Genomic DNA, 12,570 nt, shown 5'->3' on the forward strand with positions numbered 1-12,570 from the left:
TCATTCCTGTGAAGAACAATACTGATTTGGATTTCTCAGTGGGGGACGTGTGTTGAAGATTCATTTTTATCCCTCTGTAGTCATAGAATCATGGAGCCACTTAGTAGCCATATGTCCTTGGGAAATTGTACTTCTCTGTGCCTCAGTTTTCTGATCTGCAAAATGAGGATGCTAAAAAATAAAATCCATTTCATACAATTGGGCTGAAGATTAAATAAATTAATAAATGTAAGGTATTTAGAATAGTACGTGGCAAAAAGAACCCCATGTAACTGTTAGCTATATTCTTCTTAGCTACTATCTTAAAATGAAGTGTTCTGACATGTTTGGGTTTTTGTATTGTGTTTTAGAGTAAAGCCCTGCTGTTAGTTGAGATTAACAAAGCTCATTGCGTCTTTTTTTTTTTTTTTTTTTTTTTTTAATATTTATTTCCAAAGGAAAATTACTCAACCGGTTTTGAAGTTTCTGGGTCATGCCATATTCTTATCCATGGGATTCATGGTCACCGTGAAAGGAAAGGTGGCGGGTCCTGCGGAGGCACCAATATTCGTCGCTGCCCCTCATTCAACATTCTTTGATGGAATTGCCTGTGTTGTAGCCGGGTTACCTTCCATGGTGTCTCGAAACGAGAACGCACAGGTCCCTCTGATTGGCAGTAAGTACTTGTAAGACAATATAGATATTTTCATGCTTGGGGTTCACATTTGCAAAAAATCATATATAGTTTATCGGTAGGCTTTTTAAAAACTTTAAAATAGTGAAACACTTCATAGTGATTAATTCACTTTTTAAAAAATGTTTATTTATTTTTGAGGGAGAGAGAAATAGAGCAGGGGAGGGACAAAGAGAGGGAGACAGAGGATCCGAAGTGGGGTCTGTACTGACAGCGGAGAGCCCAATGCGGGGCTCGAACTCACGAACGTCGAGATCATGACCTGAAGCCAGATGCTTAACCGACTGAGCCACCCAGGTGCCCCTATTTTCTTACTTTTAATGAGGAACTATATTTTCAGAATGAGTTTGTGATAAAGTTTAGAGACTCCCCTACCTGTACCCTTATAATTCTTATTAAATTCGTATCTTTATCAGGGTCCAGTCACTTCCTTTTGTTCTTATATTGCTAGAAAGACCGAGTTTCAAGTACCAAACATGCTTGATTTTCTGGAGGGAGAATTGAACCAAAGAACTGGTGAAAACACTGTGTTATGTGCTATTTCACGAATTTCTCTTGAGAGTATTAGGCTCACACTCACACAGAGTCTTTCCTCTTAACTCCGTTTTCTTATTATTGCCCCAGAATCTCCATGAGGGACCTGAAACTCTTTGAAAATTATGATGTAGAACAATAAGTACTTCCTGCCGTATAAAATAATGAAGCAAATGAAATGCTTATCCCACCAGGTGCTGTGGTCTCTCCCTAGGGTGTGAGTCTCTAAGTGACTGGTCCCGGTTGCCCCAAGGTTATTGCAAGCCACAAGTGGTGACAGAGTGGGTGTGGAGGTTGCCTGAGGTTGCCTTGGCGCTTTGGAGAAACAGTCGTGTCCTCAGCTTTGTCATTCAGCTCAGAAAAATTCTCTCTGTCTCTCTTTCCTTCGCTCATTCTTTTTTTTTTCCTCAGTGTAGCCGCAGTGCTTTGTATCATATGGCATTTTCCTGGAAAGCTGTTTAACAATGGAGTTTTGGCAAATTGAGGTTTATTTTGTGTGCCTGAGGAAGCTACCTACTCAGAAGACTGTCGTGCTGAAAATTTTAGTAAAATTAATAATTGCCCCTTATTCGTATGTACTGTGAATTCACATAATCAGTTTTCTTTTTTTTTTTCAAAATTTGTTTAATGTTTATTTATTTTTGAGAGAGAGACAGAGAGACAGAGTGTGAGTGGGTAGGAGCAGAGAGAGAGGGAGACACAGAATCCAAAGCAGGCTCCAGGCTCCGAGCTGTCGGCACAGAGCCTGATGCGGGGCTCAAACCCACAAGCTGTGAGATCGTGACCTGAGCCGAAGTCTGACGCTTAACTGACTGAGCCACCAGGCGCCTCTGGAAGCTAAATTCTTATAAACTTTAAATTGGAGGGTTTTTTTAAAAAGTTCTCTTTGATTTGCTGTATTTTAATTTTACATAACACTTGTTTTATGATTCATACAGTATCATTGCTGTGATAGCTTTAGCCAAAAAAAAAAAAAAAAAAAAAGACTCAGTTGTGACCTTTTGTTTGTTTTCAAGGACTTTTACGAGCTGTACAGCCAGTGCTGGTGTCCCGTGTAGATCCGGATTCTCGAAAAAACACAATAAATGAAATAATAAGGCGAGCAACATCAGGAGGACAGTGGCCGCAGGTAAAACACAGGGGACGTTCATGTAGAATACTGTGAGTTTGTTTCTTGTTTGTGTGCTTGGAAATCGTTTGGCTCCACAGATGGCAGTATCTGGGGACACCTCTGCTAGGTGTCTTCAGCATAATAGAAGCAGAATAAATGAGTGAGTATTCAGAAGTCCTCTTCCCCAGGAGATATCCCGTGGGATTAAATGTATCATTCTTTCTTATTCTCCGGACTCTTTGAACCAATTTTTAATTTGTGTCATAAAAAAATACATTCTCTGAATTTATTTATAATCTTAAAGACAGCCTATCAAAGCTCAATTATACTCAACAGTATGTTTAAACAGTATGTTTAGTATACTAAACAGTATACGTTTACTGGGGGAAAAAAAGCGATTATGATCTTAGTCTTATCCAAAGTATATTTAGACAGAGCTTTTCAGATCAAGGGGTATATAAGGAATCACCTATAGAACTTTTCCAGACTCTCCCATCTCACTACCTCCAACCCCTGGAATGCCTTTGGAAGGTAAGGGGAGGGGCAGCAGTTACTGGATAATTCTGATAAGTATCGCTCTACCTTGGCCCTGTGATCTGGCCATCCATGATGATGCGTAGATGTTAAAATACCAACAGGAGTATCACCCAGCAGGAGGTTTCAGAAACCCAGGGATGTGAGGAATGATTTAAAAAGTGACCAGGAAGAAGTGACACTTGGAATAAGGGTTTGACTCTTCTCTTTGGATCCAACGACTATATCTAGGATTGTGGGCAAAAGTTAACAAATAGGTAAGATTTCAGCTCATTTCACCCACCTCAAGGAACTTTCTGTCCAGAGGCAGAATGATCTGATCTGAAATCCTTTTCTAGAATTTTCAGGCACTGGCTAAGCAACAACTTGAGCGGGGGGAGGGGAGTGTTGTAGAAAGAATTCAAGCACTGGAAAGGCTCTGTGGCTTTTAATGCCCCTTCCAGATCTGAGAGTTTATGATTTACTCTGTATCCGTTCATTGTTAATGGAGTAGCTGTAGAATTTCCGTTGAATGAACCACGTTTGATAGTGTATCTTGTTGTAATAGGAAACCTGTTTTGTTTGTTTTTAAATTGGGGGATGAAATTGCACACACTTACAATTTTTATTTCATAAATAGCCTGTCATTGTGGCACATTAGGCTGATTAAGTTTTCCCTTTCTAATTATTCAACGATACAAATACTAACTAAGTACACACACTAACTGCTGTGGGTGCAGGATTTTTCTTTTTTGTTATTTTATGTGCTTGGCAATTTACTCGTTGCCCGATCCTGAAATCCTTAGCAAATCCAGCCTGTTCCGTTAATGGGGAAACTAACTGTGCTCTGTGTCTTTCACTTGAAGAACACAAAGGCCTATGTTAAATGCTAAAAACACTTTCTCAAACAAGATACTAAACTCTATTCCATATGTCTACTAATTCAAGGGAGCATAAAGCATACTGCAAGTATTTCCTCCTTTTTGCTTCCTCCTTATATCCTTAAACTATGTGTTGTAGGAGTGAATATCATTTAACAGGGGAAACAGAAACAAGGAAGTAGGAACGATTTGGTTAAGGATGTATAGCAGTAGAGGAAAGAATCTAATGTGCTCTTTGACCAGGTCTCAGGGTCTATATCTTCTTTTAAGTTTATTTCAGATCATTAGCATCATCATTAAGAAACATTTGCTAAGTGTATTTTCTATTCAAAGCTTTAATCCGTTTTCTAATTACCTTAATGGTCAGACGATAGTTCTTTTAGAGGAAAACTGAATAATCTGATTCTAGTTTTCGGTAGAATCAAGTGTTAGCCTTTTATTTCATTTTCGTCTTCTAAGAACTGGCAGCTATTTGTGAAGTCGTAAGAAACTGAGTAAAGAGGTAACCGATTCATTAGACTGAAATATTAAATCTACGTATTCCTTTTCTCCCAAGATACTAGTTTTCCCAGAAGGTACTTGTACTAATCGTTCCTGTTTGATTACTTTTAAACCAGGTGAGATCAATTAAATTATGTACTGTAACAAACTGTGGAAGATTTCTCAAATGATTTGATACTAATACACAAAACAATCTGTTAGTTTGTTCTGGGCATTTCTTTTCCGATAAAAAGTTTTTAACACAGTGAATCTGCAGAACTCCTTTACTTTCTCTTTTGGTATCACAACCCCTTCTTCCTTGGATAGTTGTGTGTGTGTGTGTGTGTGTGTGTGTGTGTGCACACGTGTGTGTGTGTGCATGCACACGCACACACATGCACACACATATCCATGCACACGCAGAAACCACTGGCAGATTCTTCTTTTCCTTCAAGGCTACCCTCACAGACACCCCAGGTCCTGTGTTTTCTAATAGAAAACAAGTGATCATTGTAATGCCTTCAGATGCCTTCTACACTTCACTCTTTTTTTTTTAATATTATAAAGTCATAAATTTCATAGCAATGTATAATTTCATACGTAATTTCATAGTAACTGATAATACTTTAACATGTGTTTGTATTGGCTGCTGGAATGCTCAGAGCCCAAGTTAGAACTCACTTCTAGCAAGTGGGGCTCGTTCTTGCTACAAGTATTTGCTTTGATTTAGATTTTCTTCTCCCCATTTTCTCTTTGTCTTGACTTTGCCGTTATTTTTATTTTTTAATCCTGTTGTATAATAAGTATTTAGAAAATGAAAACACGTGGGGATGTACATAAATCTTTTCAGTGACTTGGGCATAACATTTAATGTCTTGGTTTCCTAATTCTGAATTTTAGAACTCTCTCATTTTGGTAAAGCACTGGGGATTCTACCAACATTTCACAGTTTGTGTGTATTCTTAAAGCAGTAAAGTATATGTGTACCGTTTATTATTAATTCTCTTTATGGTAATCCTCATGTCATATATGAAGATGTAATGTCTCAATGTGGTTTTAGGGGCCTTCATTCCAGGGGTTCCCGTGCAGCCGATCCTCCTTAGGTACCCGAACAAGCTGGTAAGCATAGTGTTTGACCGTGGGAAAACATCTCAGACATTCTGAACAGCACAAATCCTCTGGGACCCCTTTTAGAATTTGAAGAAAGCTCTGAATAGACAGAGGTTGGAAGCACATGGGTAGACCCCATTCCCCGTGCCACATTTCATTTCTAGAAGTTTGCCAAGAGAGGCATGTGTTTGTGGACACCAATATTACACGATGTCTCTGGTATTCCTAAGCTCCAGGAAGGCATTTCCCCAGTTTCTCCTCTGTTGTTACTGTGATGGTCCAATGAAGTCTCAGATTCAGGCTCTTATTGGCCTGGGTAGCAGGAAACGTGCATAGATTTGTGATTTGCACTGAGCCTACAAAGAGACTTTTCCTGATTCAGCGGTCATTACTGGAGGGATAGCTGGTGTCGCAGGATAAATCTGGGACTGGCTTGGGGTTTCATTACTGGCTCAGTACTTCCTAGCTGTGGGACTCTTGGCAAGTAACGTGAATAAGAAGATACATGAAAAGAAGCTGTCATCCTATAGAAGGTGCACGGTTGGCTCAGGAAACAGGGACTTCCACTCCAGCTGGGCACACTGCTGTCTTCTGGATATTATTGTGCCACCGTTTTCCTAAAGAAAGAATTTTTGGAATCTGTTTTGTCTTGAGAGGAACTTTCTCTACTAGAGACTTTCCATGAACAAGCAGAATGTAATGATTCATTATCTATGTCACTTAAGATCAAGAGTTCTCGATCAATTCAACTTCCTTTCAGTGGCTGTCTTCTCACCTTTGGACATCCCCTAGTTAAAAAATTAATATCTATCAAGATTTACTTAATTGTACTCCTGCCTATTTGGCATTTATGTAAATCCTTTCACTATGTACTACTCTAATCTTTTCTCCCAAGCATGTACCCCCCCTCTTTTTTTTTGAGAACTGATATATTCTGGGCTTTATAAACAAATTAATTATCCAGATGTGTTCACATTAGGAGAAAAAATAGCTAACCGTGCTCAGAATTCTATTAAGAATTAAAAGCAACTTAATTTCATGAAAAGATAGGTGGCTACGTATAGAAAACAGATTTTTGCCATGTAGAGATATAATCCAAGAACTCATAGAGCAATTTGCTGTTGTTTAATAGGCTTGTTTTACTTTTCAACATACTGCTTTTAATTCAGCAGGGACGTATATGAGTACCAATATGAAAATAAGATTTTGATTTTATTTAGCTTTTTTTTTTTCTCTGAACTAACAGTCTAAACACCTTTGTTATTGTAGGATACCGTGACGTGGACATGGCAGGGATATACATTGTAAGTTGCTTCTCTCTATTATTGGTTTATATAAATTTTGTTCAGGGAAGAAAAAGAAAAATTATTTATTCCTTTTTTTTTTAAAGCCTTGTTTTCGTGAAAGTAAAGATTTCTAATCAAATCCTAGAATCTTGTAAAGGAGAAAGTCATCACTGTCTTTCCTGTTAGCCCCCAGCGCCGGCCACGTGCAGAATTCTAGCTGTCTGCCGTGTTCTTGCGGGTCTCACGTGTGTAGCTACCAATCCTTAAGAAACAGTCCAGTGACCCAGTTTGCACCCTACTTAGCTTTAATCTTGTAGTTTTATTCCCTTTGCAGAGTTAGCATGTTATCTGGTGTCTCCATTGTTGTTTTACTATATCGGTTTAAGCAGTCCGGAGTCATTGCGTCATATGGCCTAAAATAGCTGTGATATGTCTGATCTGAGTTGAGAAAATAGCTAAGCTTTCAGTTCCGTTCTTGGATTTTAAAAGCAGAGGGATCAGCAGTTTCTATAAACATTTAAGACAGGAGAGGAATACAGCTCGCCATTAAGCAAGCTGCACTGAAACAGGCCTTTAAAAAGAACAGAGCATGTACAATCGTACTTTCTCTCAAGACGTTTTTGTCGAGTTCCCCCTGGATAAGTCTGAGCTGGTTTATATTTGGTGAGAGCCATGTAAAATGCCTGGATGTGAGGACTTTGCCTGGGGCTTACCCAGCAATGCCTTTTGATACTATTACATAGAGAGTTTACATAACGTTGTCGATGCACAGACAACCACTTGGACCTATTTAAAAGGGAGTCTTCATTCGCCTTCAAGTATCTTGTGACTTCCTTGCATACCTCTTAGATAATCCAAACAATGTATGAAAGTCAGATTTTTTTTATGGTGCATACCAATTTTCTCCATTTCGTATGTGTGAATTGCATCAAAATAATAAATTTAAATCAGAATAGGTAACTGATGGGCCATTCACATGTGTTAGTGTTTATTAACATGTGAAACATGTATGTTCCTATTACGCTTCAGTCCTTCATAGTTGAAGTTAAGTAAACGACACTCAAAATAAAGACCACAAATTGTAAAGAATATCTAGGCATTATGTGGTCTTTAACTCTTCAGGAAATCAGTTTATTTATTTGGCTAGAATACGTGTTTTGTGCCACTGTTGATCTCGGGTTCCTGGTTTTCAGCTTTTTGTACGAGAGCAAGTGAGAAGAAACAAATAGTATGAGAGTATTTTAGAAAAAGGAGTGCCTACAAACTGGATATAGTGTGTCTTTATAGTTCCTGAGTTGTGTCATCCTTAGGGCCCTGACAATTTAAGTGCCTTGCAGAGATAGTGACTTCAGATGCACAGTGCGCTCAGTATGGCTTTTTCAAACTTTTTCAGCAGTCCAGGTAGGCATGAAGGTCAAGTAGGAGAAGGCCTTCTTGGAAGGGGGATCAGGATAGAAAATGGAGTGTTCTGGTTAAACCAGCCTTCTAACAAGTGTGACAAAGGGAAGAAGAAAATAGGAGAGAGAATTCAGAAAAGAGAGGAAAACACTTTTTGAGGAGTTAAAGATTTCTTAGGAGTGATAAACACAAAATCTTTAAAAGGCACGGCTTTGTTTTGTCCAAATGCCACATTGTGCTTGGCCTGTGGTCACTCTCATTTCTGCCCGAATCTTCCAGTGGGCTTCATACGATATTTAGCACTGAATCTGTTACTCTTAAGTCAGTTTTCTCAGTTGCTCCTGCTCCCAGGGCTAGTCTAGACTCAGATTCTAAGGAAGAGATTCTATACCAAGACAGACAGCCTAAGGGAGAGAGTTAATAAACTTGGGGAATACACTCAGAGAAAGGGCAGCTATGGAAAAGCCATTTTGTGTGGGTCTGAGAAGTGTTGTTTGGACAACACAGGTTCAATGAGATCTTATGCCTGGTTTGTTTCGTTTTCCTTCCTTCTTCCTTCCTTCCTTCCAGCATTCAGAATTTTCAGAACAGATTTGTCTGTGTGAATCACCAAATTCAAAAGTTCAATTTAAATAACTCAGGGACAATTTACTTTATAGTAGACAATGTGGATTGATTTTATTTGCTTGGGGTTAATAGTAAAATATTTTTTTCCTCTCAGATGCGAAGTTTGACAACCAATACTTAACAACTTATAATTATATACGGAATTGGTACATCTATTTCTTAAATTCCTTCTTTTAACTAAGTTCCTTGTTTAAATTTCTAAATTTCGTGTCTTAAGTAAGCCCCTTTAAATAATTTTTATAGCTAAATCATATTTTAGCTTCTTAAACACAAAAAAAGGTTGGTTGATTTCTTTCATGTAGTATGATCCACTCTGCCAGATTTCTGGGTCATCTGTCTAAATGAGGTGAAATAAAAATCCCATAGAAATCCTATCCAGAGAATCTAAATATATATTAGAAAGGTACATAGAAACAACTATTTCAGAAATTATCTTTGAGAGGGTTGGTTTTAACCACTTTAAAGAAAGCCTTTATCTGGTTTTGCAATGAAATTTGAAACATTTCGGAAAATTTCTTAAATAAAATATTGATTATTAATTGGGACAATTATGATAAAGTTTCCACTTTTAGGGAAAGGCCCACTGGTTTTTTGTTTGTTTTTTTTTTTAATATCAGAGAAGGGTTTTGAAATGTAATGTTCACTTCAGGAGTTTTCCTATAAGCACATGTATGTACCTTAAAATGTGGCCTCGGTAGTTTCTCTAGGCTCGTAGGCCTACGAGCCTGAGTTGTCAAGGAGACTTCACATTTGGGGTTTAGTCTGCCGAGCTGCAGCTCTGACTCACAAGTACGTATTTGGTGTTGTACTTGGTGATTTAACTTTGGAATATCAAGGATACTTGCTTACGCCCAAGGAGTGTTACAGCTGCCGTGTGGCATTTATAAGCACAAAATATATATATGAAGCGTGACGTGGCAGTGTTTGCCTATAAAGAAAGGATCGTCGGGTAATATAGATGATGCTTGTATTACCGTATAAAGATGGCCTGTTCTTTTTTCTCCTCAGCATTCAGCTCTGTATGCTCACTTTCTGCCAGCTCTTCACAAAGGTGGAAGTTGAGGTAAGTCATTCACAAACAGTCTTGGAACTGGAGATTTGGCCTCTCCTTTTATTTTGCACTTGTAGTCTCGAGAGCCCCACTGTACAAAGGTTGGCGGTTAAATCCGCCATCTTTAAAATAGGCGCTGGTCTTTTACAAACTGTCCACCTGGCTGTCAGATCCAGCCCTTGGAATCCTATCAGGGAAAACCTCTGGCTTCTGGGAACTTTCATAGGCGACCACCCTGGCTGACCAGATTTGCATAACTGGTTTCCATCATCCTCCTTTCAATGCTGACCTCTGCCCGGTTGGACGGTGTGGTATGCTTCACATCTTGACAAAAGGAGCTACGTACAGCAGCCGAGGGAGCCCCACGGCTCCTGGAAGAGTACGTTCTGTCAGAGCGGAGAGGTGCTACTTGGACTCTGGGGAGAGGCACAGACGTCAGAAGCCCTCACTTTGGACTCACTCTGCACCTGGAAAGCCTGCGGAAATCCTCCCTGGGAGGCAGCTCACGTCAGCATTCTTTTGGTCTGGTTTGGCCGTCTTTGGGCTTGAGTCGCAGAGACAGGCAGGGAGTGCGGGAGCAATTAGGTGGTTCTGAAAATCCTGGCCCCAGATTTTTAAGACTCTGAACGAAGGTTCCAGAACCGTTCTTAGATGCGAGCAATGATGAGGAATGGACTCATAAATGCAGAGTCAGTAGGGTTGGCTCTAGTGATACCCTCAGGGAGCCTCTGAAGAGAGAAGGGTCAGAAGAGTGAGTCAGGCTCTTGCCTTCATTTTCCAGTTGCATCCGTAGATTGTGCAATGAGAACTCTAAGTTTGCATATGTTACTTCGGAGTCCTGAGTGGGGGCCCATGCTCCCAGTGACAGGACATGGAATTTAAGTCACAAGAATACTGGTTTTTTTTTTTTTTGTTTTTTTTAATTTTTTTTTCAACGTTTTTTATTTATTTTTGGGACAGAGAGAGACAAAGCATGAACGGGGCAGGGGCAGAGAGAGAGGGAGACACAGAATCGGAAACAGGCTCCAGGCTCCGAGCCATCAGCCCAGAGCCCGACGCGGGGCTCGAACTCATGGACCGCGAGATCGTGACCTGGCTGAGGTCGGACGCTTAACCGACTGCGCCACCCAGGCGCCCCACAAGAATACTGGTTTTTTGTTGTTGTATAGCTTAGTCATTTAGCCACACAGAGGTCAGAAATACCAAATGATGTAGGGGGCAAATTGCATTTCAAAATGAGTTTCACTTTGGTGAAATTTTTCTGGAGACTTACAGGTTGTCTGCTTGCCAGGAAACGATCTATTTATTAATTGTATGCCACACTTCCCCACCTTTAAAACCAGTTCGGTCTCTCTCAATGTGATCAAAAAAACACTACTTCTTAGAATATACTTAGGGGGCGCCTGGGTGGCGCAGTCGGTTAAGCGTCCGACTTCAGCCAGGTCACGATCTCGCGGTCCGTGAGTTCGAGCCCCGCGTCGGGCTCTGGGCTGATGGCTCAGAGCCTGGAGCCTGTTTCCGCTTCTGTGTCTCCCTCTTTCTCTGCCCCTCCCCCGTTCATGCTCTGTCTCTCTCTGTCCCAAAAATAAATAAAAAACGTTTAAAAAAAAAAAAAAAAAGAATATACTTAGATGTTTCTAGAGAAAAACAGTAATCTGTACTCTAGTAAGTTTGAGAAATACCAGTGTAAATAAAATCAATCAGATTTCTTTTTCTCAAGACCTGTCAGTGCCTTTGAGATGGTGTGACCACCATATCCCTTTTTCTCTGGATACCTCCTGGAAGCGGTGTTCCATAGGATATATTTTGGGAAGCCCTGTCAGGAAGAAATATTATATTATTTCTAAGTACTCCAAGCGTGTTCTTCCATCTTCCATAGCTGTGCAGATAGACTAGCTCTGTTTGCTTTCTCTAAAAAAAGGAAGGAAGGAAGGAAGGAAGGAAGGAAGGAAGGAAGGAAGGAAGGAAGGAAGGGAGAGAGGGAGGGAGGAAGGAAGGGAAACTTATACTTAAAACACCCACCCTGTCTTCTCTGCAAAATCGGAAGATATTGTTTATATAATATATATGCTGCCCCTTCCTCTAAATTTACCCTTCCCCAGCTAAAACAAGATCTAGCAACAGATGTGGAAATGTACCTAGAACTGTCTAGCACATGTCTCAGTGGTCAAACTATTACAACAGAGGTATGCAAAGGCCTCATTTTTTTGTCCTGACCATTATTACCACATTTCCTTTCTGTGTCATAGCCTTTTTCCTTTTCTATCTTTCTTTCTTCCTTTCTTCCTTTCTTCCTTTCTTTCTTTCTCTCTCCCTTCTGCTCTCCCTCCCTTCCACTCTCCCTTCCTTCCCTTCCCTTCCCTCCTTCCTTTTTCTTTCTTTCTTTCTTTCTTTCTTTCTTTCTTTCTTTCTTTCTTTCTTTCTCTTTCTTTCTTTCTCTCTCCCTCCCTTCCACTCTCCCTTCCTTCCCTTCCCTTTCTTTCTTTCTTTCTTTCTTTCTTTCTTTCTTTCTTTCTTTCTCTTTCTTTCTTTCTCTCTCCCTCCCTTCCACTCTCCCTTCCTTCCCTTCCTTTTCTTTCTTTCTTTCTTTCTTTCTTTCTTTCTTTCTTTCTTTCTTTCTTTCTTTCTTTCTTTCCCCTTTCCACTCTCCCTTCCTTTCCTTCCCTTCCCTCCTTCCTCTTTCTTTCTTTCTTTCTTTCTTTCTTTCTTTCTTTCTTTCTTTCTTTCCTCTCTCTTTCTCTCTTTCTCCCTCTTTCCTTCCCTCCCTTCCCCCTTTATTCCCTCCTTCCTTCTTTTCCATTACAGTGTTTGCATTCTCCAGCCAGTTCTTAGACCTGTTTGAATAATATTTGCTGGCAAAGAAAGAATATATCCTTTGATAACTTCACAAACAAAATGGCTAGCAC

At 39.9% G+C, this 12,570-nt stretch overlaps 1 protein-coding gene across 2 annotated transcripts in view; it reads left to right on the forward strand.

Annotated features, from left to right (window-relative positions):
* LPCAT2 (lysophosphatidylcholine acyltransferase 2) overlaps nucleotides 1-12,570 on the forward strand; it is a 70,663-nt gene that overhangs the window by 15,956 nt on the left and 42,137 nt on the right. The window contains exons 3-8 of one of the 2 annotated variants that reach the window (XM_058706774.1): nucleotides 438-655; nucleotides 2,224-2,336; nucleotides 4,269-4,329; nucleotides 5,253-5,311; nucleotides 6,572-6,606; nucleotides 9,622-9,676. In XM_058706774.1, the coding sequence (XP_058562757.1) occupies nucleotides 438-655; nucleotides 2,224-2,336; nucleotides 4,269-4,329; nucleotides 5,253-5,311; nucleotides 6,572-6,606; nucleotides 9,622-9,676 (541 nt within the window). The remainder of the gene's footprint in view (nucleotides 1-437; nucleotides 656-2,223; nucleotides 2,337-4,268; nucleotides 4,330-5,252; nucleotides 5,312-6,571; nucleotides 6,607-9,621; nucleotides 9,677-12,570) is intronic. The other variant, XM_058706775.1, reaches the window with a different exon arrangement.

The sequence above is a fragment of the Neofelis nebulosa genome, chromosome 17 (genome assembly GCF_028018385.1).
Source record: "Neofelis nebulosa isolate mNeoNeb1 chromosome 17, mNeoNeb1.pri, whole genome shotgun sequence".
Taxonomy (NCBI): Eukaryota; Metazoa; Chordata; class Mammalia; order Carnivora; family Felidae; genus Neofelis; species Neofelis nebulosa.